The sequence below is a fragment of the Mchenga conophoros genome, linkage group LG3, assembly GCF_057382185.1.
Source record: "Mchenga conophoros isolate Kocher_MC1m ecotype Shallow Benthic linkage group LG3, M_conophoros_male_GT1.1, whole genome shotgun sequence".
Classification (NCBI taxonomy): Eukaryota; Metazoa; Chordata; class Actinopteri; order Cichliformes; family Cichlidae; genus Mchenga; species Mchenga conophoros.
In genome coordinates, this window is record NC_140528.1 from 20,902,083 (window position 1) to 20,925,901 (window position 23,819).

General features: G+C 41.5%; 3 protein-coding genes and 1 pseudogene across 3 annotated transcripts in view; 2 read left to right on the forward strand and 2 right to left on the reverse strand.

Moving 5' to 3' along the window:
- The window catches only part of LOC146577636 (protein NLRC3-like), a 177,435-nt pseudogene that overhangs the window by 115,438 nt on the left and 38,178 nt on the right, over nt 1-23,819 (reverse strand).
- Nucleotides 1-23,819, reverse strand: part of LOC146577641 (protein NLRC3-like) — a 142,735-nt gene that overhangs the window by 21,500 nt on the left and 97,416 nt on the right. The window lies entirely within an intron of this gene.
- Nucleotides 6,351-9,191, forward strand: LOC146577643 (mitogen-activated protein kinase kinase kinase kinase 2-like). The gene is made up of 5 exons (XM_085268416.1): nt 6,351-6,760; nt 6,840-6,963; nt 7,123-7,181; nt 7,266-7,369; nt 9,073-9,191. The coding sequence occupies exons 1-5, from the start codon at nt 6,733-6,735 to the stop codon at nt 9,121-9,123; spliced, it is 366 nt and encodes a 121-aa protein (XP_085124542.1). The 5' UTR covers nt 6,351-6,732; the 3' UTR covers nt 9,124-9,191.
- LOC146577644 (mitogen-activated protein kinase kinase kinase kinase 2-like) lies at nt 9,136-12,486 on the forward strand. Its single transcript, XM_085269746.1, has 6 exons — nt 9,136-9,166; nt 9,299-9,370; nt 9,446-9,532; nt 9,615-9,685; nt 9,789-9,844; nt 12,110-12,486. The coding sequence occupies exons 1-6, from the start codon at nt 9,136-9,138 to the stop codon at nt 12,195-12,197; spliced, it is 405 nt and encodes a 134-aa protein (XP_085125872.1). The 3' UTR covers nt 12,198-12,486.

The window sequence follows — 23,819 nt, forward strand, 5'->3', positions numbered from 1 at the left end:
GCATGAAACAGGAATTCAAATGTGGCTCAGATGTGTGTCACAAGTTAATCTGGCTGTAGGCTATGGCACTTGACCACAGGTGGCGCTAATTGACTTGACTCCATTTGAGTGCACACAAAGTAAACTGCACACTTTAGTTGTGAAGCAAAAACACTGAAATCGCAGTAATAACACGCACGAGGGGAACGATAACGAAGACCAGATGCTCCTGATCATTGCTCTTGCTGTCCTGTGAACAGCATCGGCGTGGTGTTAATGGTTTGCTTTTGTTTTGGCGAGCGCCCCGTGAATGAGAATATGACCAGGTAAACCCGCGACATTTTTAAATAGTTTGTCGTTCAACAGCAACAAGACTGACGGAGTGTGTTTGAGGAAACCTCACAAATGTCACAGATGAAATATTTGGTGTTTATTTGCTGGTTTGTCGGTAGCAGCTCCTTCAAAGTAAGTCTACCACACATCTGTTTGACCAACACCAGTTGATTTGGATCACCGGTCCAAACAATTTGAACCATTGTTGTGTTTCCTTTTGTGTTGAGTTTGCTGGATAGCAAATGTTTTAAAGCTATGCAACCTTTATCTGCACATAGCAGTTAAACTGTTTAGATCAATCTTTATTGATAATATACATTATTTATTTATGAATTACTGTGTACACAAGAATAAGTTAATGTATTAAGTTAAACTGGCTGAAGTTTTTGTATTATTCTTGTGATTTTTGTTTTATTGGCCCTGTTTATTTACAGGCCAGGTGACCCTTTAGGGGTTTAAAATGCCGAGCCAATGAACGGCTGGGAGCAGGAATCTTTCTTCACTGAAGCTTCCACTTCCACGGGTCTGGTAGGAAGTTGTCCAAGCCAACAAAACAAACAGACAAAAAATCCACATATCAATCACCTGGATCACCTGTTGAGAAAGAAAAAAGAGAAAACAAGCAAACAAAAGAGAGCAATATAATAAACAACATCACCGCGATGATCTATGTGAATATAACTGTAAATACTAAATATTGAATATTATTGTGCAGCACGTAAGATCGACAGCGCACAGTGTGCTTTGAGGTAGCAGCCAAAATGCAAGGCAAGTTTATTTATATCGCACAATTCAACAACAAGGTGATCCCAAGTTCTTTACAGAACATTAAAAAACAAAAACAGATAAAAAGCATGATTTAAACGTGACGTGCCCGTGAGCTCCGCCGGCAGCCAGCTGTGCCAGAGTGACCGAGCCCCAGGCTGAGAGGCCAAAGGCACCCCACCCTGAAGGAGCCCGAGCGAGCCCCAGGCTCCAGGCCCCGACAAGCAGTACCTGGACGCCCATCCCCAGACACAAAGAACCACCAATGCACCGATGTCTGAAGGCGTCTGCCACTGGCAGGGGGAGTGGTGGGGGGAGATAGGCCTCCATACCTTGGAGGGCCTGAGATGTCCCCAGAGAGGTGGCGTCTGATACCCGACCTGACATATGGACACAGACAAACAGGCACACACAGATACAAACATCCATTCCCACCCTCATGCTCTCATATGCAATTACTCAGCAGCAGGTAAGCGCATAGCCCCTCCTGGTAGCCCTCAATGTCTACGTGTATTTAAAATTGAGAGGTGGGCAACGGCGCCAGGGGTGAGGTTGTACACCCTGATGTGATTCTGATCTTGGAAACATTAAAGACATTCATAGACAGACTGCTGACTTTGTGTTTTTATTCAGTCGCCTAACAGAAGTGCAGTGAGAAACGATTTACCCCATCCTGAATTCTTAGCTATTTGCATATTTGCCACACTTACGTGTTTCAGATCGTGAAGCAAATTTTTATGATAGATAAAGATGACCAGAGTCAGCATAAAATAAAGCTTTTACATGTATTGCTGGGAGGTCGGCAGCTCCCTCCACTGCTTGGCCCTCTGTGAAAAACAACTGGGATCCAACTTCCCTGTGATGCTGAATTATATAAGTGGACAAAAATAAATAGATAGAAGGATGGATGATTGTATTTTGTGTACAATCGTTGAAGTGTAAAAAGGGTTGGCCCTCCGTGGTGCCCTAAGCAAAGTTTGATTTTTGGGGCCCTTTAATAGTGCCAATAATAGTGATTAATGATCACCTACTATAAATGTATTTCATTTTCTAATGTTGATGTTGTTGTAATCCACAGTGAAAAATGTCATAAAAACAGATAACAAATTTGCAACTTTCATGAAAAATGTTTTCATTAATATTTAAAAAAAAAAAAAAAACACCTCCCCCTGCTGGCCACACAGAGAAACAATAGATAAAACCTGAGAGCTGCACAGCTGCAGCAGTGTGGTTTACGTCATTCTGTTGTCAGCCTGTTTTACACATCGGTGGTTTCTTATTGACGTGTAAAAAGATCTGAAATCGTAGTAAATTCAGCTGCTATTGTGGGCTGGGGATGATTTACACTTAACATTTTAATAACTGGGTATTGAATGTCATAGGCTCAATGTTCCCTCTAATTTTTCAGGTGTCTGAGCGAACACACAAACTCCCTGAGCGGTTCCTTGGACCACTGTGAGCGACAGCAGACGTGTGCACTGTGGTCACACCGGCATCGAATCCATCCAAGTTTCATGGTTTATTAAAATAATCAAATTACAGCGTTTACATTTATGTTAGACTACTTTTAATGAACTGCTTCAGCCCATTTACAATGAAAATGTAAAAGAAATCTTGTTCATGACCTGTGTAGTATGTTAACACTATTGGAAGTACAAATAACTTGAACTCCAATTTAGAAAACACAACTTTTTTTTTTTATAAAGCTCTGACTTGTATTATGAGTCCGTGGTCTGGGAGAGAGTCTGTAACTCTCTGTCTCCAAAATACTGTATATAATGACCAAAGCTGGGAAATTAATCAATCAATCAATCTTTATTTATAAAGCACTTTTCATACAAAAAAAGTAGCACAAAGTGCTTTACATGGTTAAAAGCACCCCACCCCGCCCTCCAACTAACCCCCCACACTCTCATTAACATAAACAATCATGAATGCACCCATATCCCCCCCCCTCCAGCCAGGCTGAGAGGACCCCCAGAGCCCCAGCAGCCACGGTCGATCACAGCCCCGGTGCAGAGAGCCCCCTCCGAGGAAACACTGGAGATATGTCACAATAGGATATATACAGGGTAAAAAGATGAAGTAAATAAGAACGGGATACAATAGAAATAGTAAGAAGATAAAAAATGAGTAAGAATAAAATCAATAAATATTAGGTAAAACCTAAATTAATAAATAGAATAACAGGATAGAATAAATAAGCATAAAATAAATAAACGTTAGGTGAAAGATAAATTAAAAAGGTGGTCTTGAGCCTGTTCTTAAAAACATGTACGTTCTCTGCGGCCCTGAGCTCCTCCGGCAGGCTGTTCCACAGACGAGGACCATACCACTGAAAAGCTGCCTCTCCGTGAGTATGTGTGCTGTCTTTGGGAACAGTCAAAAGGCCAGTACCAGAGGACCTCAAGGTCCGCGAGGGTTCGTATGGTAAAAGCAGATCTGAGAGATAAGACGGCCCAAATCAAATTCAAATTCAAATTTTATTTGTCACGTATACAGTCATACACAGTACGATATGCAGTGAAATGCTTGGACAACTGCTCGTGACCTAAAGAAAAAAAAAAAAGGAAATAAATAGGAAATAAATAGGAAAAATTAAAAAGGGTAAATTTAACTAGGAGGGAATAAGATATAAATTAAGGTTAAAAATGAAATAACTGTACAACACAAATTAGAATGAAGGGTAAATTTAACTGGGAGAATAAGATAAAATATATAAATTAAAGTTGAAAATAAAATAACTGTACAACAAAATACACAATATAGAACTATATAAGAATGTATGAAGAAATATAAATAAATAAATATATACACAATAACAGCAGCTGTACAAGTATTAACTGGAAATGAAGAATATAGTGACCAGTGTTGTGCAATCCACATTATGTCTTGTGCAGTGCAAATATGCTTAAAGTGATTTAAGTGATGAAGTGAAAACAATGTCCAGAATGTCCAGTGTGTGTGTAAGAACCATATGTGTGGGTCAGTACTGTGTGGTGGTGTGATTGAGAGACCGTATCGCCTGCGGGAAGAAGCTCCTCCTCAGTCTCTCTGTGTTGGTCTTCAGGGAGCGGAATCGCTTTCCTGACCTCAGCAGAGAGAACAGTCTGTTGTTGGGATGGCTGAGGTCCTTCACGATCTTCCTGGCCTTGGTCCAGCACCGCCTGCTGTAGATTGAGTGCAGGTCAGGGAGCTCGGAGCGGATGGTGCGCTCAGCTGATCGCACAACCCTCTGTAGAGCTCGTCTGTCCTGCATGGTGCTGTTCCCGAACCAGGTTAAGATGTTTCCCGTCAGGATGCTCTCTATGGTGCAGGAGTAAAAGTTCCTGAGCACCTTGGAGGGCAGTTGGAAGTCTCTCAAGCGTCTGAGGTGGTAGAGACGCTGTCGGGCCTTTTCACCACGGTGTTGATGTGACAGGACCATGACAGGTCCAGCGTGATGTGAACTCCGAGGTATTTGAAGCTGTCCACTCTCTCCACTGGGCACTCGTTGATGACAGGGGTCTGGTAGTTCCTCTCCTGCTTAGTGCTGAAGTCCACTATCAGCTCCTTTGTCTTACTGACGTTTAGAAGGAGGTTGTTCCTCTGGCACCAGTTCTCCAGATTCCTAATCTCCTTCAGGTAGGCTGTCTCGTTGTTATCAGAGATCAGGCCCACCACGACGGTGTCGTCAGCAAACTTGATGATGGTGGTGGAGCTGGTAGTGGCCACACAGTCATATGTGTACAGAGAGTACAGCAGGGGGCTCAGAACACACCCCTGGGGGGCTCCAGTGCTGAGAGTGGTGGAGGCTGAGACATGTCCGCCCATCCTTACTGCCTGTGGTCTGCCAGTTAGGAAGTTGGAGATCCACTGACACATAGATGAGCTGAGTCCCAGATGCTCCAGCTTGGTGGTGAGTGTGGAGGGAATTATGGTATTAAATGCAGAGCTGTAGTCTATGAAGAGCATTTTAACATAATTCCCCCTTCTAGTGTCCAAGTGAGTGAGTGATGTGTGGAGGAGATGAGAGATGGCATCGTCTGTGGAACGATTTGGACGGTAAGCGAACTGTAGTGGGTCCAGTGTGTCTGGTAGTGAAGAAATGATGAAGTCTCTGACCAGGCGTTCAAAGCACTTCATCACTACTGAGGTGAGGGCTACAGGGCGATAGTCATTGAGAGAAGCAGACCATTAAGACATTTAAAAACCAATAAAAGAACTTTAAAATCGATCCTGAAATACACGGGGAGCCAATGCAGCGATTCTAAAACCGGTGTACTGTGGGCCCACCCTCTGGTCTTCGTCAGCACACGAGCTGCAGTTTTGTAAAAGTTGTAAGGGTGATATATTCTTTTTGGGGAGACCAGAGAGCAGGGCGTTACAGCAATCAATGCGACTGGTAATAAAAGCATGCATCAACATATATAGCTGAATTTTTTTAATATTTTGTACACAATAACAGAATAATTTCAGAAAAACACAAAATGACTGGTGTCAATATTATTTGCCCCACAAAAAAGGTCGAATATAAAACAATATTGCAAATATTGCACAGTTGAAAAAAAAAAAGCACTACAGCTCAGTTGTTCCCGCCATCCTTTGTCCTCCTGTTTCCCCTCCCTCTCCCCTCCAACGACGAGTTTGATGGTGTTACGGATTCAAATATTGGGGATGGATACAAGAGGAAAAACCACAATAACAACACTGGTCCGACCGGGTTGAGTCAAACGATGATTTTAATGATCACACGCGTGGGAGATGGACACCGTACGCAGACAGCATCAGATCTCAAAATGGTGGAGCATTGCTCAAACTCTTATAGCCTCTGGTGCCTCCACCTTATCATAAAAGCCTAAACATTCACATGCTTTCTCTCACACGGCGCCTAAGCTACGACCTTGGCTCCCTGTTTATCTGCTCCTGCTGAGATGGGGCAGAAAACTCCAGCATGTTCTGTTCTCTTCTAATCAGACAAATAAGGCGATGACTTTCTGCGAACAGTATTTCTTATAACTCAGCAGTATAATGCATCATGAAACAATATCATTCATTCACAATAAATCAGCAGTCTAATGTAATGCAAATCAGTTTAACAAATGCAATAGTTATCACCTTCTTCTAATTCAGGAGAATAATGCAAACTAAAACTACATAATAATTCACAATCTTCAATTAGGGGTCTAACGTGGCATAAAATAATATTATAATACCACACTGGCAAACTTCTCCCAATGTTTCCACTGAAGGGGTTGAAAGTTAAAAAGCGCCGAAGGTTAAGTTAGGTTTGGAGTAAATCATGGATGTGTGCACGTGTTTGTGTGCAGCTTGTAGTGCAAACGTGCGTGCAGAATTCATGCAGACATGTGTAACTGGTCGTTTTGAGGTAGAAAAGAGTGATGCGCGGTCAAGCTGGTAGTTGAAAGTGTCAGTCAGAGTAGAAGAGCATTGTGTAAAAATGCAAGTAATAACAAAAAAGTGCAAGTCATTAATCGCATCACCCTGAAAAACCTGAGTAAGGAGTGCAGCTCCTGATGAAAGGAGGAGCACTGAAAACCAGGAAATGATGTTTCTGGAACAGTCTGATGACTGAAGCTGGATGTTTGAAGTCTCAGTGAACTGCTTGTCTTTTCCCCACAGCTCCTCCCTCAGCGATGTATATGGCTATATGTTATGAACAATGTGCTGATGTCCGTATCAGGTAACAAACAGCGTGACACAAACGGAGAACATTGTGTCCACTCGATAATATGCTGCTCTAAAAAGGCTCCATCCTGCAGGCAAGTCGGCCCAGCTTTACTCGCACAGCCTGCCAGCTCTGTTTGAACAGAAAGGACATCTGCACAAGAAACACAGCAGCCTGTCGCTCAGCACCAACCGCCTCACTGAGCGGATCAGTCTCAGGTACGACACGCCATCACAGATGCAGGGAAACAGGAGCTGTAGGTGCAGCAGTGTTAATAATGTCATGTATGATGCTACCACTTGATTTTGAGGAAGGAGGATACTGTAAACCCAATTTTGTCTGCTTGTTCTGACCTGGATATTCTCTGTTGGCCACAGAAAGTTTACCATATCTGTAAAGATTCCTGACACTAAAGGTTGTAGGAGGTGCAGTGTAGGTAAGCAATGCCGAGTTACTCTGGTCAGTCTGTTTGTTCACGGAGAACAACTGCAGACACTTAGTCCTGCTCTCTCTGTTTCAGCAAGAAACCCATACACAGATAGTACATATCTGTGCGGGGCTGTCCCATCTGGCCTGGTTTTACTCTTGTGGTATGAGCCTCTTCAAAAGTTCATGCATCTAAAGGTTTGTACAGATATGTCGAACTTGCCACCTGAATAAATGTCTTCCTTTCTAACTCTAACCCTATTTCCACAATGCAAACCAGCCATTAGACCTGGATTACATAAAAGTAGACAGACAGCATATCAAAATCTGAAGCTGAAGAATGTAATTGATTTTTTTTAATAACATATGCATACTTTTTATTCAAGCCCAACAAGATTTTAGAGACTAAATAAAAGAAACGTTGTATAAACGCCGTCCAAAAACACCAACAGCACCTTCTCTGGGTCCAAGCTCGTGTAACTGAATGGTTACCATGTGTTTTCTGTGCTACAGGAACAGTGTTATCAGCACACAGTTCAACGCCAGCATGCACCATTAGATCACATAGCACAGATAATTGACAGTTTTTTTGTGAATGTCTCGCACATTTCATAACGATAATGTATGTACTGTGAGAACAGAGCTCTGTGTTAAGCCTGTCTGCAGTCCTAACACAGTGCTGCTTGGAGAAACACGCCTGTGCCACAACATTATGGAAAAGTGGCATCAGTCCAAAGACGTGCAGTTAGGGGATGGATGGATGGATGGATGGATGGAAGGATGGATCGACGGGTGGATGGATGGATGGACGGGTGGATGGATGGATGGATGGATGGAGGGATGGGTGGGTGGATGGATGGACGGATGGGTGGACGGGTGGATGGATGGATGGACGGGTGGATGGATGGATGGATGGATGGATGGATGGATGGATGGATGGATGGATGGACGGGTGGATGGATGGATGGATGGATGGATGGATGGATGGATGGATGGATGAATGGATGGACGGCTGGACGGATGGACGGGTGGATGGATGGATGGATGGATGGATGGATGGATGGACGGATGGGTGGACGGGTGGATGGATGGATGGACGGGTGGATGGATGGATGGATGGACGGATGGATGGATGGATGGATGGATGGATGGATGGACGGATGGGTGGACGGGTGGATGGATGGATGGACGGGTGGATGGATGGACGGATGGACGGGTGGATGGATGGATGGACGGGTGGATGGATGGATGGATGGACGGATGGATGGATGGATGGATGGATGGATGGGTGGGTGGATGTTTGGACGAACAGATGGACGGGTGGATGGATGGATGGATGGATGGATGGATGGATGGGTGGATGGATGGATGGATGGATGGATGGAAGGATGGATCGACGGGTGGATGGATGGATGGATGGATGGACGGGTGGATGGATGGATGGACGGCTGGATGGATGGATGGATGGATGGATGGATGGAGGGATGGGTGGATGGATGGATGGACGGATGGGTGGACGGGTGGATGGATGGATGGACGGGTGGATGGATGGATGGACGGATGGATGGATGGATGGATGGATGGGTGGGTGGATGTTTGGACGAACAGATGGACGGATGGATGGATGGATGGATGGATGGATGAATGGATGGACGGCTGGACGGATGGACGGGTGGATGGATGGATGGATGGATGGATGGGTGGGTGGATGGATGGATGGATGGATGGGTGGATGGCATCGGTTTATCTTTAATCTCAAGATTTAATAATCATACAAGAATTCTGTTGTGCTGTTTTTGACGGTTGTATGAACAGGTTCAGCTCAGGTTTAACAAGCATCACTTAACCATCCATGAGAATTTATTTAGTTTTTTTTGTTTTCCTTGGTGACTGTTTCACAGCAACTCGCCATCAGACTCCCAGATTCTCTTCTCAGCTGTGTGTTGGAGTGAGAGACTGTAGTAATGATAAACCACCAACCGGCCAACAGCTCAGGTTTGATATTATAGAGCTGAACGGCGCTCCTGTTCCAGTACCAGGTAGGACCGTTTCTGCGTGTCTCTGCTGACTTCCTGAAGCTTCAAGCTTCAACTTGTTGCAACAAGCTTCCTTCTTTCCATGCATCAGGAGATAGTGGAGCACTCAGAGTCGTGCAGGTAACCCAGCTGGACCGAGACACTGTTCTCATCACCTTGGAAAGTAAGTCCCCTCGCATATTGTGAATCCTTCAAATGTCTTTCATGCTCATTCTCAATCTGTGTACTGTTTGGACAGGAACTGTAAAGATCGTGAACCTGCAAGGACTTCCATCCAGACAGCTGGCTGCAGAAATAGTCTTTGACTTCCCCATTGAAACACTAGGTAGAAATGATGATGTGACAAACAAAGTGAATGAGAGCTGATGTGTGTCCTGAAAGCTGAGTGACACCTCCTGTTCTGTCAGTCTGCTTGCAGGATAGTGTGCTGGCGTTCTGGAAGCATGGCCTCAAAGGGAGGAGTTTCCATTCAGATGAGGTGATGAACTAGTAAATTCATCCAACGTTGGCTGAGCTCGTATCATGTGCTCATCATATTTGTTCTAAGTCATTACACATGTGAATTTTCACTTTATAGGCAGGTAACACAAGAAATTACAGATGAGAGTCGTGTGTTCAGAGTTCTGGGAACAAACAGGTATGTTAACTGTATGCTGACAAGAGCTATCAATCACTGTGAGAAACTAGTAATCCTAGTACATCAGAAGTAATCAGGATAGTATTTTTCTTGATACTATTGTTAATAGACCTGGAAGTGATTTTCAGAGTAGCATGTGGAAGTAGCATGAATACTGCTAGCATTAATGGTAGCATTAAAGCAGGAGTCACACTAGAGTGTTTGTTCTGTTGGTTACTCAGATCCAAGGATTTAGGAAATGCAGCCTATGTGTTTGCATGCAGCCCTCCAAAGAAAAACAGCCATTAAAGTTACCAACTACTGTCTACCTGACACTTTGTACAGAAAACTACTTTCCTTAGTGCTAATTTTCTTTATTCTAGTGCCAAATCACAACAATAGTCACTTCAAGACACTGTATATTGTAAGGTAAAGGCCCTGCAATTATGGTGCACAAAGGTGAAAAACTCCCTTTTAGCAGGTGAAAACCTGAACCAGGCTGGGGGAGGGGCGGGCATCTGCTGCGATTGGTTGGGGGGGTGAGAGGAGGAAGACGGGACAAAGACAATCTGGGGAAGAGAGCCAGAGAATATTCTCAACTAATGATTGAATGCAGAGAGGTGTTTAAACAGATAGTGAGTGAAAAGGGCGACTGAAGAAGAAGAAACACTTGGTGCATCACGGGAACCCGCCAGCAGCCTAGACTTAGGCTAACTAAGGGAGGATTCAGGGAAGAAAGGAAAGTTTGAAGCCTAATGTTAAAAGTAGAGAGGGTGTCTGTCTCCCAAACCCAAACTGGAAGCTGGTTCCACAGAAGTGGTGGCTGTAGTTCAGGTGGGGGAGCAGGTCACCTACTCCCCGTCTACATGCCAGATATCCTGCATGAAAGTTGCTCTTCGGTGCATCCGTCAGAGTATGAATGGGTGTGAACGGGTGAATGAGGCAAGCTTTGAGTGCTCAGAGTAGAAAACCACTATATAAGAACCGGTCCATTTACCATTTACCAAGAGGGGCCTGGAAACCGAAGGGTCTGGCTCCCATTTTACTTTTAAATACTTGGAACGAAGTGCTCTAATGGGGTGATATGGTACTATAAGGTCATTAAGATAAGACAGGGGCTGATTATTCAAAACCTTTTATGTGAGGATTTTGAATCTTTTATTCTGGATAAAACAGGGAGCCAATAAATGTTCTGTTTCTAGTCCCTGTCAGGACTCTCGCTGCAGCATGTTGCTCAGAGCAGTCTGGAATTGATTTTTGACTAAATAATTAAAACTAATAATAATATATTACTATATTATATTACTAACAAATCCAGGACACCCCTGTTGATCCAGCAGCTCTTAATGAAGTTTGTAATAAGAATCGTGGTGAGTTCATTAGAAATATTTCACTTTTCTTTTTTAAATCAGTCATTACTGGAATCATCTGAAGTGCAAAAACAGTGGGATTATATATGAGAAGGACGGACTCAAAGACTGTCGTGTATCACATATGTATTACATCGATGTCCAAAATCAATGCATCATTAATGAAACTGAAACAAAAGTACTGAATTTCATGTGGAAGACCAAACCTCAGCATTCAGGAAAGTCTTATACAGGAGCAAAGATAATGGACGTTACCCGGAGTTTTCCACTGTGAAACCAGGAATAACAGCTTAAAAATGTTTCTGTGATCTAAATCATTGTCAGCCTGGCAGGCAAATAGCGTGGACACCAAAGTTTGTGAACGTGATAACCTGAGAACAAAGACATGTAGGATTTTAAATCGGTACCATAGGTGTGTCTACTGGGAGGCTGAGGCTTAGCGCTGGTGGCTGCCAGTACTAAGTATTATTATACAACCCTTATTTTAGTTGATCTTATCTTCTTTCCTTGTGTTTCAGTTAGTTTTTACTCAAACTGGGTGTAGAAGGAATCCCTGCAAAGGTTTCTTTTTCTTCTGTGTTATGTTTTATGTATTTCTCAGCTCTTTGCTTCCTTTTTTCTACTTTAAACTTGTTTGTATGCTGGTGTGTAAATGTTCACACTTATCATAAAGTTTAAAAAAGTAGTAGGCATGGTGATGAGCAGGAACAGGAGTAAAACTCCAGTAAGTGTACCAGTACTGTACCAGTGTGTAGCATTAAAGTCAAACTACAGTGGTTGTAGTATCAGTAGAGTAGTGTTAGTACTAGAGGTGGGAGGAGTAGAAGCAGGTGGAGGCACTGGCTTTAGGTTAGTACTGCCTTTCTCTGGTTCTCCTTTACAACTCATCTCCTTCTCATTTGCTGACAATGTGCAGAGACATCATCCTTCAGAGCACACCGACTGATGACCCGTCAGCACTGAGCAGCCTGTACATCCTGACAGGACACGAAAGCAGCTACTGAGAGAGGACACGGGGCTCATTCGACGGTGTTACCAAAGAAAAGCACAGCCTGTCTGTAACTGTGGGGTGGAAACGATGCTCTGTTTCACTGAGGCTGTGCCAGGAAACGGTTCAATGCTGGGAATGACAAATGTTAGGAAGGTATCCTGCTGACTGTCCAGCCTTCACCTGTACACAAGACACCTGTCAAGGTCCTCGCTGGGGTTATAGTTGATAAAGCTTTCTAGCTTTTCTTGTCTATTCAGCTTACCTGCTTAAATCAGACCTTTCTGTTAAAGCTAATGCAGACTCCACTGCTCCGCCCGCTCAGTGTGGACGGGAGAATAACCTGAACATGGCCTCTGGGACATCATCGTACTGATGTTATGAAGCGCGCAGTCAGGTTTTCTTCTTGATCAGACTGAGGGGCAGACTGAGTGTGTTTTGGTGCCTCAACATTCAGTCATATTCTGTAAAGCCATTTTCTGTCTGCATGCTGCACATAAACTCTTTGGACCAGAGTGCTGTGACACCTACACCTTACACCTGCAGGAGCTGCTCGGCCATAGAAAGCTGCTCTGTGAAGTGCACGGCTTTTTTGCCAGTGTTGATTTTATGGGTTTAATGTAATAACTAATTTTTCACATCATCGTCTGAGTCGTAATCCCAACAAGGAAACCTGGAATGTAAAACTTGATGGACGCTCCAGCTGAAGAGTGAAGTGTCAGACTTTTAATGGATCTTTCAAGCATTAGCGTACTTACAATGGCAGAAACAGTGCCACGTCTAAAGCATAGGAGCCATCTTCATCTCATGCTTCCCATTTCATGCAAGTTTCTTCTCATCCTCAGATGGACAGAATTTGGTTTGCTGACTTCATTCAGTCACACCATACTAGAGCATAAAAAGTGGAAATAAACTGGCCAGTAAGAAAGTGTGATGCTTGAAAGTATAGCGTAAGGACAGCAGCAGCACTGCATTTACAGCTGATATGATGACTTCAGCATCTTTAAAGAACTGTGAAGGAATTATCAGTGCTAACACAACCTTAAGCACGTGATGTGACCGTATACACTGCTTACACTTTCAGTATCCTTACTTAAAGAGAACATCTCAGAAAAAAGTACAGTTAGCAAGAAGCTTTGAGAACAAGGCAGTGTTATTGTATGCTAACCACCGTGGTGGTGTAGCTTGTCCTGATAAAAAGTGAATGTGGTCACATTATACTTGTTAACTAAAATGGAAAAAATAAAATAATTCCACTACATGGGTAAAGATATTTATGATATTTATGGAAAGGATACTATAAAAGTAACACTGGCCTTTCCATGAGAGAAACTTGAAGTACAGTATGCATGTTGAGATTAATGTTTGTTTAATATGTTTTTGCTACTATGTGAAGATGTGATGTTATTAACAACACAGAATAGACAGAAATAAAGATTTTCATATCTCTTGGAGTTTTATGAAGAGTTTGTTGGGTTGTTCTTCTTTGAATGTGTGGATCGATGCTTCTGCGATTTATATCTTAATCCTTCAATTTGTAAAAAACATTTTGAATTCCGTTTGAGAAGATAAATGAAGGTTCTTGCGTTCAAGTGGAGGCTCTAGCAGACTGAGAAAGTAACTGCATAACTGGTCAAAGGAGCTTGTAAAGAAAAGCGTCTGGACTTCTTTAAGTTACTTGAAGACGTTTCACCTCTCATCCGAGAAGCTTCTTCAGTTCTAAGGTCAAATGGTGGAGAGTCCCAGATAACTGCATAACTATGTTATTCCTGCACCCATAGCAGCAAGTAAGTGAAGGCAGTGAGGAGCGCTGATGAGTTCTCAGATCACTCAGTCAGTCTCTGAGCGTCACCTTTATTGTGATCGCGCACTTTAAGCTTTCATGCCTGTATTTTTGCACAATTGTGATAATACTGTATTGAAAGAAATCTGTGCACCGACGAACATGGGGCGGCTTTGCTCAGGTAGTAGAGGAAGGTGCTTCAATCCCCGTCTGCATGCCAAATATCCCTGGGCAAGATACCAACCCAGAGTTGCTCTCCGAATGTGTGTGAACATTACACAGAAAGTGCTTACAGAGAAAAGTGCTTGCGTACACCTGAATGAGGCAAGTTCTTTAAAGTGCTTTGAGTACTATATAAGAACCAGTCCATTTACATCGCCAAAACACTCAATACTCTCTTTACGAAGTTCTCTGTAGTTTGTTTCTCCAGCACCATATTTGACCGCGGTCAAGTGAGCCCTCACTTACGACCACACAGTCAAGCCAGCCGCACCTAAAATGTTGTTGCACTATTCTTATGCATATTACGGTGCAGGTGCCGACTGGCTTAGAAATGCAGTCTTTTGTGTCCTGACCAGAGATGGGCAGTAACGCGTTACTTGTAATCCGATTACTTTTTTCAAGTAACAAGTAAAGTAAGGGATTACTATTGCAAAAACGATAATTAGATTACCGTTACTTTCCCGTAGGAACGCTGCGTTACTAAAACAGTGATTTTTTTGCAAGAATGTCTCATGACAGTGACGTAAGCAAGTGCAACGTCCGTGACAACAGCTGTGTGCAGATCAACAATGGATAATATATCGAGTGCGGTAGAGAATATGAGCGTGCAGCGTTTAAAGCGTGGAAGTACTGACCTTACTTTGAGTTTGATTCCATAAAAAGTGACAAAAACATTAGTGTCCGTTGTGCGTGGGAAGAAAACTTCTTTTTACGGCGAAAAACCCCCCTAAACTTCCAAGCAAGCACCGAGTGCGCTACGACGTAATGGGAAAGTCACAGAGAAACTCGCGGATTCTTCAACTGACCGCGGCACACCTGCACCAGGGTAAACCTCCGCCTACCCTACTCCTGCTTTACAGGTGAAAATAGAGCCAAAGGACCGCTAGTCTTTGATTTTATTTATTTTCTGCTGTGTTTTACTTGCATCTATTTGAAAGAGTGAGTGTAAACACAAAAAATATTTTATTTTATGTGCTGGAATGGGCAGAAAATAAGTTTAAATATTAAACAAATTTCTTCCAGTCAGAGAATGTTACATATAATTCAATTTTTGCTTGATGCATAAAGTTAAAAGATTAAAACTAATTAAACAAGTTTTAAAAAGAGAGACTTTTCCATTTGATTACATTTTATATGATGAATTATGCAGAAAAAGTAGAATTGGGCTGAAAGATCTATCGCTTTATCACCTATTCAGGTTGTAAATCGTGTTTTTAAAAAGTAACTAAGTAATTAATTACTTTTGAAAATAAGTAATCAGTAAAGTAACAGGATTACTTTTTGGGGGAAGTAATCAGTAATTAGTTACTGATTACTTTTTTCAAGTAACTTGACCAACTCTGGTCCTGACACTATTGTACTTCACAATCCACTCCCAGTTTTGGTTCATCTCCACTTTTCCACTTTTTCCACTCCACCCTGTGATCCACAGCCCAAATTACTGTACGATTCAGAGAAAATTAACAGTAAAATTTACCCAATTTACTGTACTGTACTCTATATTTTCTCATATTTGAGCTCAGATTACAGGAAAACTGTAAGAGGTGACACTGATATCTCACTAGATTCTGACTCTGGGTGACCCCCACACACCCAAGATTACTGTACGGTTTCTGAGATTGCTTTGTTAACCCTCTCAAGGCAGGCATTGCAGATATGCAACAGTTAAAAGCTAACAACCTGATCACCCCACATACATATTTCATGAGTTTTTTACTCAGAAGTACCACTGCAGGTATTCTTTTGTGCATTAGCAACAAAAACTTAATTTGAGCCTGAGAGGGTTAAGCATGAGTATGACAAAGGCTAAGAAAATATACTGCCTACAATAATATCAAATTTAAACAACAAATTACAAAATTGCCACACCTGCTGTTATTGCCAGGTGTTCGATAGAGCATTATTTAGTCATAAAAAATACATATCACTGAAATATCATCAGTAAAAGAAACACTCTCACTATGTAAGACATGTTAGCAAATTCAGTTAATAAATAATGTATCAAATCTATACAGATGTTTGAAGGTATATTGCAAAGCATGTTTGTTTCTTATGGCTTACAAATGTGTTTGCCTTTAACATAATTTACATTTTATTTATACAGTTTCACAGACGAAACAAAATAGGTTTCCTGAACTGTTCTTCGTGGCCTAATTTTGAATCCTTCTGAGGGGGATGCATTATCCATGAAGGTGGGCAATTTGTTCGTCGATCTCTGACCCTCGCTGACTCTGATGCCTCCTAATTCTGCTTCCAGCCTCGCTGATTAATTTGTTGTCACTGATGCTGTTACCAGTTGTACACAACATCTCTGTTTGTCCACCAGTCTAATCTGTAATTCAGGTGAACCCAGAATTACCTGCATCTTTGTAATGTTTCAGAAAATATACACTATATGTTGATGGGCTTTGTCCCACTTTTCTTTCCTTTATAAGTAAGAATCTCTGTGGTTTTAATGACAATTCATATACAGATTGTGGAGGACATTTTATTCAACACTCAAAAAAGTTCCTCACCAGCAGACTGTAGTACAATTTCAGCCCACAGTTAATAAACCCATCCAATGCAGCGTTATCAGAGAAATTATGCAAGTGTTATGTTTGTATGTACTGGTAATCTATTTATCATTTATCATGATTCCTGCTCTGATGATTACTTTCTTCTCCTTCTGTAATTTTAACAGATAAAGGATGTTGAACATTAAGCTCCAAACAGGATGAATGAGGAAGACCACAGAGGAGAATCGTGGATGTAGTGAAAGAATATATGCAGATGGTTTTTTTCCTGGTGGAGGAGCAACTTCTGATACCATCTTAAAGAAAAAACACATAAAATTGAAGAGTAAAAATAATGACAACAATATGTCTAAATTTTTTATTAATTCTTTAGAGCAAATGCAGTCTTGTCATGGTCAGAGTTGCCCACTCATATTTAACTAATTCAAATACAATTACTGCATTTAAATGCTTATGTTCTAATAAAAGGCATCGTTTAATACTTCTGCCATGACAACCCAAATAAATCAATGAGAGGGAAACGGGAAGATTAGTCATCAGGCAAGGTTTACTGTTCATTTACCATGCCTTGATAACAGTAAGCTTAACAAAAGAAAAATGTTGGCGACGAGAAAAGGTGTTCTGTCAAAACATCCTACCGTAGCGTAAATTTATAGTCTTGTCTATCAATCCGTGCTAACTTATCAGAATATGCTACCTTACGTGGTTAATGGCTCCGTTGTATAGGTAGGGTGTTCAGATGACCCAATCACACTATTAAAACATGTTTCCTGCTGGGATTTATATAGGTAGCATGTTCAGATGGCCAAATCACACTATTAAAACATGCTTCCTGCTGGGATTTATATAGGTAGCATGTTCAGATGGCCAAATCACACTATTAAAACATGCTTCCTGCTGGGATTTATATAGGTAGCGTGTTCAGATGACCCAATCACACTATTAAAACATGCTTCCTGCTGGGATTTATATAGGTAGCGTGTTCAGATGGCCAAATCACACTATTAAAACATGCTTCCTGCTGGGATTTATATAGGTAGGGTGTTCAGATGACCCAATCACACTATTAAAACATGCTTCCTGCTGGGATTTATATAGGTAGCGTGTTCAGATGACCCAATCACACTATTAAAACATGCTTCCTGCTGGGATTTATATAGGTAGCGTGTTCAGATGGCCAAATCACACTATTAAAACATGCTTCCTGCTGGGATTTATATAGGTAGGGTGTTCAGATGACCCAATCACACTATTAAAACATGCTTCCTGCTGGGATTTATATAGGTAGCGTGTTCAGATGACCCAATCACACTATTAAAACATGCTTCCTGCTGGGATTTATATAGGTAGCGTGTTCAGATGGCCAAATCACACTATTAAAACATGCTTCCTGCTGGGATTTATATAGGTAGCGTGTTCAGATGACCCAATCACACTATTAAAACATGCTTCCTGCTGGGATTTATATAGGTAGCGTGTTCAGATGGCCAAATCACACTATTAAAACATGCTTCCTGCTGGGATTTATATAGGTAGCGTGTTCAGATGACCCAATCACACTATTAAAACATGCTTCCTGCTGGGATTTATATAGGTAGCGTGTTCAGATGGCCAAATCACACTATTAAAACATGCTTCCTGCTGGGATTTATATAGGTAGCGTGTTCAGATGACCCAATCACACTATTAAAACATGCTTCCTGCTGGGATTTATATAGGTAGCGTGTTCAGATGACCCAATCACACTATTAAAACATGCTTCCTGCTGGGATTTATATAGGTAGCGTGTTCAGATGGCCAAATCACACTATTAAAACATGCTTCCTGCTGGGATTTATATAGGTAGGGTGTTCAGATGACCCAATCACACTATTAAAACATGCTTCCTGCTGGGATTTATATAGGTAGCGTGTTCAGATGACCCAATCACACTATTAAAACATGCTTCCTGCTGGGATTTATATAGGTAGGGTGTTCAGATGACCCAATCACACTATTAAAACATGCTTCCTGCTGGGATTTATATAGGTAGGGTGTTCAGATGACCCAATCACACTATTAAAACATGCTTCCTGCTGGGATTTATATAGGTAGGGTGTTCAGATGACCCAATCACACTATTAAAACATGCTTCCTGCTGGGATTTATATAGGTAGGGTGTTCAGATGACCCAATCACACTATTAAAACATGCTTCCTGCTGGGATTTATATAGGTAGGGTGTTCAGATGACCCAATCACACTATTAAAACATGCTTCCTGCTGGGATTTATATAGGTAGCGTGTTCAGATGACCCAATCACACTATTAAAACATGCTTCCTGCTGGGATTTATATAGGTAGCGTGTTCAGATGACCCAATCACACTATTAAAACATGCTTCCTGCTGGGATTTATATAGGTAGCGTGTTCAGATGGCCAAATCACACTATTAAAACATGCTTCCTGCTGGGATTTATATAGGTAGCGTGTTCAGATGACCCAATCACACTATTAAAACATGCTTCCTGCTGGGATTTATATAGGTAGCGTGTTCAGATGGCCAAATCACACTATTAAAACATGCTTCCTGCTGGGATTTATATAGGTAGGGTGTTCAGATGACCCAATCACACTATTAAAACATGCTTCCTGCTGGGATTTATATAGGTAGCGTGTTCAGATGACCCAATCACACTATTAAAACATGCTTCCTGCTGGGATTTATATAGGTAGCGTGTTCAGATGGCCAAATCACACTATTAAAACATGCTTCCTGCTGGGATTTATATAGGTAGGGTGTTCAGATGACCCAATCACACTATTAAAACATGCTTCCTGCTGGGATTTATATAGGTAGCGTGTTCAGATGACCCAATCACACTATTAAAACATGCTTCCTGCTGGGATTTATATAGGTAGCGTGTTCAGATGGCCAAATCACACTATTAAAACATGCTTCCTGCTGGGATTTATATAGGTAGCGTGTTCAGATGACCCAATCACACTATTAAAACATGCTTCCTGCTGGGATTTATATAGGTAGCATGTTCAGATGGCCAAATCACACTATTAAAACATGCTTCCTGCTGGGATTTATATAGGTAGGGTGTTCAGATGACCCAATCACACTATTAAAACATGCTTCCTGCTGGGATTTATATAGGTAGCGTGTTCAGATGACCCAATCACACTATTAAAACATGCTTCCTGCTGGGATTTATATAGGTAGCGTGTTCAGATGGCCAAATCACACTATTAAAACATGCTTCCTGCTGGGATTTATATAGGTAGCGTGTTCAGATGACCCAATCACACTATTAAAACATGCTTCCTGCTGGGATTTATATAGGTAGCGTGTTCAGATGGCCAAATCACACTATTAAAACATGCTTCCTGCTGGGATTTATATAGGTAGCGTGTTCAGATGACCCAATCACACTATTAAAACATGCTTCCTGCTGGGATTTATATAGGTAGCATGTTCAGATGGCCAAATCACACTATTAAAACATGCTTCCTGCTGGGATTTATATAGGTAGGGTGTTCAGATGACCCAATCACACTATTAAAACATGCTTCCTGCTGGGATTTATATAGGTAGCATGTTCAGATGACCCAATCACACTATTAAAACATGCTTCCTGCTGGGATTTATATAGGTAGGGTGTTCAGATGACCCAATCACACTATTAAAACATGCTTCCTGCTGGGATTTATATAGGTAGGGTGTTCAGATGACCCAATCACACTATTAAAACATGCTTCCTGCTGGGATTTATATAGGTAGGGTGTTCAGATGACCCAATCACACTATTAAAACATGCTTCCTGCTGGGATTTATATAGGTAGGGTGTTCAGATGACCCAATCACACTATTAAAACATGCTTCCTGCTGGGATTTATATAGGTAGCGTGTTCAGATGACCCAATCACACTATTAAAACATGCTTCCTGCTGGGATTTATATAGGTAGGGTGTTCAGATGACCCAATCACACTATTAAAACATGCTTCCTGCTGGGAGTTATATAGGTAGGGTGTTCAGATGACCCAATCACACTATTAAAACATGTTTCCTGCTGGGATTTATATAGGTAGGGTGTTCAGATGACCCAATCACACTATTAAAACATGTTTCCTGCTGGGATTTATATAGGTAGGGTGTTCAGATGACCCAATCACACTATTATAACATGCTTCCTGCTGGGATTTATATAGGTAGCATGTTCAGATGACCCAATCACACTATTAAAACATGCTTCCTGCTGGGATTTATATAGGTAGCGTGTTCAGATGGCCAAATCACACTATTAAAACATGCTTCCTGCTGGGATTTATATAGGTAGCGTGTTCAGATGACCCAATCACACTATTAAAACATGCTTCCTGCTGGGATTTATATAGGTAGCGTGTTCAGATGACCCAATCACACTATTAAAACATGCTTCCTGCTGGGATTTATATAGGTAGCGTGTTCAGATGACCCAATCACACTATTAAAACATGCTTCCTGCTGGGATTTATATAGGTAGGGTGTTCAGATGACCCAATCACACTATTAAAACATGCTTCCTGCTGGGATTTATATAGGTAGGGTGTTCAGATGACCCAATCACACTATTAAAACATGTTTCCTGCTGGGATTTATATAGGTAGGGTGTTCAGATGACCCAATCACACTATTAAAACATGTTTCCTGCTGGGATTTATATAGGTAGGGTGTTCAGATGACCCAATCACACTATTAAAACATGCTTCCTGCTGGGATTTATATAGGTAGGGTGTTCAGATGACCCAATCACACTATTAAAACATGCTTCCTGCTGGGATTTATATAGGTAGCGTGTTCAGATGGCCAAATCACACTATTAAAACATGCTTCCTGCTGGGATTTATATAGGTAGCATGTTCAGATGACCCAATCACACTATTAAAACATGCTTCCTGCTGGGATTTATATAGGTAGCATGTTCAGATGGCCAAATCACACTATTAAAACATGCTTCCTGCTGGGATTTATATAGGTAGCGTGTTCAGATGACCCAATCACACTATTAAAACATGCTTCCTGCTGGGATTTATATAGGTAGCATGTTCAGATGACCCAATCACACTATTAAAACATGCTTCCTGCTGGGATTTATATAGGTAGCATGTTCAGATGGCCAAATCACACTATTAAAACATGCTTCCTGCTGGGATTTATATAGGTAGCGTGTTCAGATGACCCAATCACACTATTAAAACATGCTTCCTGCTGGGATTTATATAGGTAGCGTGTTCAGATGACCCAATCACACTATTATAACATGCTTCCTGCTGGGATTTATATAGGTAGCATGTTCAGATGACCCAATCACACTATTAAAACATGCTTCCTGCTGGGATTTATATAGGTAGCGTGTTCAGATGACCCAATCACACTATTATAACATGCTTCCTGCTGGGATTTATATAGGTAGGGTGTTCAGATGACCCAATCACACTATTATAACATGCTTCCTGCTGGGATTTATATAGGTAGCATGTTCAGATGACCCAATCACACTATTAAAACATGCTTCCTGCTGGGATTTATATAGGTAGCATGTTCAGATGGCCAAATCACACTATTAAAACATGCTTCCTGCTGGGATTTATATAGGTAGCGTGTTCAGATGACCCAATCACACTATTAAAACATGCTTCCTGCTGGGATTTATATAGGTAGCGTGTTCAGATGGCCAAATCACACTATTAAAACATGCTTCCTGCTGGGATTTATATAGGTAGCGTGTTCAGATGACCCAATCACACTATTAAAACATGCTTCCTGCTAGGATTTATATAGGTAGCATGTTCAGATGGCCAAATCACACTATTAAAACATGCTTCCTGCTGGGATTTATATAGGTAGGGTGTTCAGATGACCCAATCACACTATTAAAACATGCTTCCTGCTGGGATTTATATAGGTAGCGTGTTCAGATGACCCAATCACACTATTAAAACATGCTTCCTGCTGGGATTTATATAGGTAGCGTGTTCAGATGACCCAATCACACTATTAAAACATGCTTCCTGCTGGGATTTATATAGGTAGCGTGTTCAGATGGCCAAATCACACTATTAAAACATGCTTCCTGCTGGGATTTATATAGGTAGCGTGTTCAGATGACCCAATCACACTATTAAAACATGCTTCCTGCTGGGATTTATATAGGTAGCATGTTCAGATGGCCAAATCACACTATTAAAACATGCTTCCTGCTGGGATTTATATAGGTAGGGTGTTCAGATGACCCAATCACACTATTAAAACATGCTTCCTGCTGGGATTTATATAGGTAGCATGTTCAGATGACCCAATCACACTATTAAAACATGCTTCCTGCTGGGATTTATATAGGTAGGGTGTTCAGATGACCCAATCACACTATTAAAACATGCTTCCTGCTGGGATTTATATAGGTAGGGTGTTCAGATGACCCAATCACACTATTAAAACATGCTTCCTGCTGGGATTTATATAGGTAGGGTGTTCAGATGACCCAATCACACTATTAAAACATGCTTCCTGCTGGGATTTATATAGGTAGGGTGTTCAGATGACCCAATCACACTATTAAAACATGCTTCCTGCTGGGATTTATATAGGTAGCGTGTTCAGATGACCCAATCACACTATTAAAACATGCTTCCTGCTGGGATTTATATAGGTAGGGTGTTCAGATGGCCCAATCACACTATTAAAACATGCTTCCTGCTGGGATTTATATAGGTAGGGTGTTCAGATGACCCAATCACACTATTAAAACATGCTTCCTGCTGGGAGTTATATAGGTAGGGTGTTCAGATGACCCAATCACACTATTAAAACATGTTTCCTGCTGGGATTTATATAGGTAGGGTGTTCAGATGACCCAATCACACTATTAAAACATGTTTCCTGCTGGGATTTATATAGGTAGGGTGTTCAGATGACCCAATCACACTATTATAACATGCTTCCTGCTGGGATTTATATAGGTAGCATGTTCAGATGACCCAATCACACTATTAAAACATGCTTCCTGCTGGGATTTATATAGGTAGCGTGTTCAGATGGCCAAATCACACTATTAAAACATGCTTCCTGCTGGGATTTATATAGGTAGC